The sequence below is a fragment of the Pteropus vampyrus genome, unplaced genomic scaffold, assembly GCF_000151845.1.
Source record: "Pteropus vampyrus isolate Shadow unplaced genomic scaffold, Pvam_2.0 Scaffold498, whole genome shotgun sequence".
Lineage (NCBI taxonomy): Eukaryota > Metazoa > Chordata > Mammalia > Chiroptera > Pteropodidae > Pteropus > Pteropus vampyrus.
In genome coordinates, this window is record NW_011889279.1 from 858206 (window position 1) to 863462 (window position 5257).

General features: G+C 31.9%; 1 protein-coding gene across 1 annotated transcript in view; it reads right to left on the reverse strand.

The window, feature by feature from the left end:
* The window catches only part of CUNH5orf42 (chromosome unknown C5orf42 homolog), a 100826-nt gene that overhangs the window by 71041 nt on the left and 24528 nt on the right, over positions 1 to 5257 (reverse strand). The window contains exons 16-18 of the mRNA XM_023524826.1: positions 3718 to 3946; positions 2495 to 2634; positions 60 to 277 (exon numbers count right to left, since the gene is read on the reverse strand). Coding sequence (XP_023380594.1) covers positions 60 to 277; positions 2495 to 2634; positions 3718 to 3946 — 587 coding nt within the window. The remainder of the gene's footprint in view (positions 1 to 59; positions 278 to 2494; positions 2635 to 3717; positions 3947 to 5257) is intronic.

Below are 5257 nucleotides of genomic sequence, written 5' to 3' on the forward strand. Positions count from 1 at the left end.
GATTATTTTAGAACTTAGACAAAATCAACTTTAATTAAAACATTAAGCACTAAGCTTACTTCACTAAGAATAGCTGGCTGAGGACAATATAACGGAGGAGCTGGAAGATACAAGCCGACCGGCACTAAGCCCCATAGTCTCTTACTGAAGTCTTTGGCAGAATTTATCAGAAGCTGAAATGTCTCCGATAGAATATCTGCATCGGCCATAACTGCTGCTTTCAGTACTTCTTGCACTGAACTGAATAGCAGATTTGCATCTTCCTCTTCAATAGGATCTACCAAACACAAAATTAGGTAAAATACTTAAAATTTATATTATACTTCTTATCCTACTTTGTAGGATAAAATTTCATATCTGAAAAAGTTGACCAAAAAGTGAACATATCGGCTGACATACAAAACATCCAAACTTCTAGACAGAAATTTTATAACTACTCTATTATTTTAAGATTATTGGCAATCAGAACACAAGATTTTTACAAAATTATACAAGGCACTAACCACTATATAATAAAAATATTCTTGGAATATAGACCTGAATCAAAAATAATAAATGAAAAAAATATTAATGGAAAAATGTCAAGAAAAAAACCAAAATAACATATATAAAAATTACTTCCCCATGAAGGCGGTGGGGAAGTAATTTTTTCCTTTTTAATAGCTCATCACAGTAGTTTTATAATAAAACAAAAATGACATAATATGAAACTAAAAAAAACAAATAGTCATACAGTATGGCTTTAATTCTATATCTGTATATACATGGATATGACTCAGAAGGCAAAAATGCAGGAGGACGCAGGTGGTACAATTGGAGACTTAAGGAACTTTTATATTAGTAAATCATATTCTACTCCCTCTCTCAAGAGACAGCCACTATCTAGAATTTGGTGTGACTATACTGGACCTCCTATCAGACATATGTTGTGTCCTCCATTTTTATACCCTATGAGGTTTAATTTTTTTCATATTTTTCACCTCCTTTCTTTATATCTATTATGTATATATTTACCTCTCTCTATATATTGTATGTGTGTATGGAGAGAACTCAAACTCATCTTCCAGTTCATTAACCATCTGTTGAGTTTTTCATTTTTAAGTTGGTTTACTGCGGTTTAATTTACATACACTAAAATTCATCCTTTTTAAGTATACAGTTTAATGAGTTGACAAATCTATACAGCCCTGTAAGAATATTTCCATCACCCCCAAAAAGTTCTTATACCCCTTTGTTGTCAATTCTCCCTTCACTCCCAGGCAACCACTGATCTGTTCCTGGTCCCTCTAGTGTTGCTTTTTATAAAATGTCACACAGCATGTAGTCTTTGTTTCTGACTTCTTTCATTCAGCATAATGGTTCTGTGATTCATCCATGTTGTTGCATGTTATCAGTAATTTGCTCCTCTTTTTTTATTATTTCATTGTATAGATATATTGCAATATGTATATCTATTCGCAAGTTGTAGGCATCTGGGTTATTTCAAGTTTTTGGCTATCATAAAAAAGCAGCTAAGAAAATTCATACATGTCTTTGGGTAGATCCATGTTTTTATTTTTCTTAGGTAAATATCTAGGGGTGGAATCCATTGAGTTTTTATGTCCTCTTTGTTTCTGATGCTGGAAATTTTCCTTAATTTCTTTAAAGCTTAGCCTTTAAATGTATATTTTTATATTTTATCTAGAAACACATTTTATCTATGTATTTATTGTGGGAAATTGTTTAGAGCATCTTGCCAGACCTAGAAGTTTATACTTCAAAATTTTAGTTTTTTTCAAAACCAGCTTTCACATAGTTACATCATCTTTTCATTTACTAAAGAAAACAAACTTGACAAAAAAGCATCAAAAAGTTTTCAGTCAGATTTCCAAGTATTATAAGTTCTTTCCAAAAAAAGTTATAATTAGTAAGTTATAGGAATCTAGATTTAGAATCTCACTCCTTAATGGAGACAAGCACTAATAAAACCGAAGGGTGCCACAGTAGTCCTGGTTTTATCTTTAATTAACTTCATTACTTTTTGTCTAAATTACTCCATCTATAAAACAGAAAAATTTTATAGGGTTCTTGTGTAAATCTATGTAATATTACATTTTTAATTTGTAATAGCACTTTGAACTTTTCAAATTGAAAACAAAACCAACTCTATGATTTATGCACTATAGATGAGAGTTGAACTAAATACTTCTATGTACCCTTCTATGGATGAGATACTATGATTCTATGACTACGATAAAAAGTAATCCAAATGCAGCAAAATAAAACTAGTATAAAAGGTATGTACGGAAAATGAAATATCATTCAGTTATTGACCACTATGTTTTGAGCTGGCATCAGTTTAGGATGCTCCCATGGTCAAGAATAAAATACCTTTATTTTTGATAATCTTACCTCGAAAGTGTTAACATATTTGTGGGTATTTACAAGCTCTTCAAAATACCATGTGGATTATATTAACTTGACAAATGTATCAGATAATCTGTAGATAACATACCTGTAAATTGTTTGTATTTTGCACCCATTTCATTTTTTGATTCCAAAGAGGCTGGCTGACCTAAAAAACACTGAAGTTTTTCCTGGAAAATCTGTGTTGGAGTCATATTTAATGGTAGATTCTGACCCTTTTTCTTGGACCTGAAAACATATCAAATTAATGGAAATGAATCCAAATTTTGAAAAAAGAAAATATTTACACATCACGAACCATGAAATTTTAAGAAACAGTGAAATTCGCTTTCTTTATTCATACTGTATTTAAGAAAGAAATAATCAAGGAAATATTGCATTAAGGAGAGTATTACGGCTCTCCAAGATTATGGTACTAAAATATCTCCCCACACTTATTTCCCAGTGCTGCCCTACAAATATATTCTATCCAAAATGAACCTAACTTGATTTTTGCCATATGCCTTTGCTCAAGTTTGGAATGTTCTCTCTCCTTATAGTTACTTAATTTGTCAAAATCCTGTCTTCCCTTCAATGCCCACCTCAAATGATATGTCCTACATAAAGTACTTCCTGTTTTTCCCTCACTTAATATGATTGCTCTCCTTACTGCATCTCTGGCACTTTTCTTACCATGCTATGTAAATTATAACAATGTTTTGTCCTATTATCTCCATTAAACTATAAGCAGCTTAAACACAGAAACTATGTACCATTTAAGTTTATATCCACTAATACATTTGGCATAGAGCTTGGTACAGAGAGGTTACTTAATAAGTAAAAACATGCTGAATTACTGAATTGAAGAATATAAAAGACACAGCAATACCATAATATCCAGAAAAGTTAATATACAGAGATTAGTTTGATTAGCTTAAAAGTCAAATGCTATTTCGGATAAATTCTCCCACTGACTATAAGCTCTTTGAGGGCACTACTAACAAATAAATGTCCTAACAAAAGTTTTAATACAAAATATAAGCTGCGAGCTATCCAACACAGTATCTTCTAGTTGCATGTAGCAATTTAAATTTAATTAAAACTAAATTGAAAATTCAGTTCTTTGGTCTTACTAGCCACATTTCAAGTGCTGAATAGCTATGCATGGCTAGTAGCTATCATATTGGACAGCACATAAAGAATATTTCCATCACTGAAGGAAGTTCTGCTGGACAATGCTGAACTAAGAATTCCACAAAATATATAAACGAGAGAAATACTTTAGATACCATTACACTATTTCTTAACTTATGTTTGCTTAAAAACACATACCTTGTGAAACTGCTGTCTAGTTTACAGAACAGCTGAAAGGCCAGACCAATTGAAACAGATGTCTTCCAGTCTCCTAGTTTATGTGTTAACCACACGGCTTCTGGAACCAGGCCACCAATAAATAATAATTCAAGGGCATATTCAACTGTCCACACATCAGAAAGATGCTGATCTCTAACAACACTGGCCACCTTAGAGTGTTGCAGAGGAATAAATCGAAGGCTCTGTTCTGCGAGTAAATTAAAGAAAATGGATATTACATACATCAGAACTCGTACTTTACATGGGTACATGTATCTCTTCAATCAGTATTTTCTATACAAAACCACAAGGAAGACACAAACAAAATGTGCTAAAATAGTACTTAACGTACCCTAGAATAGTTTTGTTGTTTTAACACTGAAGAAAGTGCCTTACTAATGGGTCAGGAAGCAAATGCCAGAGTAAAAATAGAAACAGGAGAGACAGTATGAGTGCATTACACAAAATAAAGGTAAAAGTTTCATGAAACTTCTGTCAGGTAAAATAAACATACCTACACACACTTAAATGTACTGGGTCACAGTGTAGAGTTTATTACTGTGGGCTGTCCTGAAATACATGTCTATTTCTCCTACGAGATTATGAAATCAGGAGGGCAGAGACTGCATTTTACCTGACTCTCCATTTCTCAGTGTCATGCATTATAGAAGTACTATTAAAGTATATTAAGTGTTCAATGTATTAGTGTTTATAAGTAGAAATATGTGGTTTTCAATAATCCTGACTAAATGACAAGATTTCAGTCTGGCTTGGGATTAAATACGAAAGGTAATATCCTTATGCCCAGCCTTCTATACTTTATTAAAAGTAACTTGTATAAGTAACTTTAAAATATGACACAACTGTTACTTTTTTTTTTAAATACACATTGCTAAGATTTTCAAAATAAAATCTGTAAATGGTATATGGGTTTCTGCTTCTTGAAATGACTAGTTTCGCATATGACCTACACAGGCTCTGCCCAACAAGTACTAACATCTTATTAGTTCTTTGACACACACTTTGGGATAAAAACAAAAAACTTAGTCTATCTCTTGAATATTTGATTTTGCGGGGGCAAAGAGCCAGGAGACTGACTAAAATTTTCCTACTTTTTTATTCATTATGAGCAAAGCACACTGTATTACTAAAAGAACTTGATCTAATTTTCTGGAAAATTTACTGCTATCATAGAGTAAACAGCACACCAAATAAGCATCTCAAATCTTCAATACATTCTACAACTAGTTCTGATTAACATGAAATGTATATTCTAAGTCAAGACTTCTGATATCATTTTTCAAGATATTAAAGAAATGAAACAACATATACAAAGTTTCAGATATTTAAATTTTCAGTAATCACAATCTTGGGCATAGGAAGAAAACACAAAACCTTCTCTTATATTCTATCCTCTCACTGTGAAGATATTTTCATAGGGAATAAAAAGGTGTATCTCTAAGCTTTTACGAATGTTTGTTAATCTGTCCAAAAACAATAATTCTATCACATCTTTCTA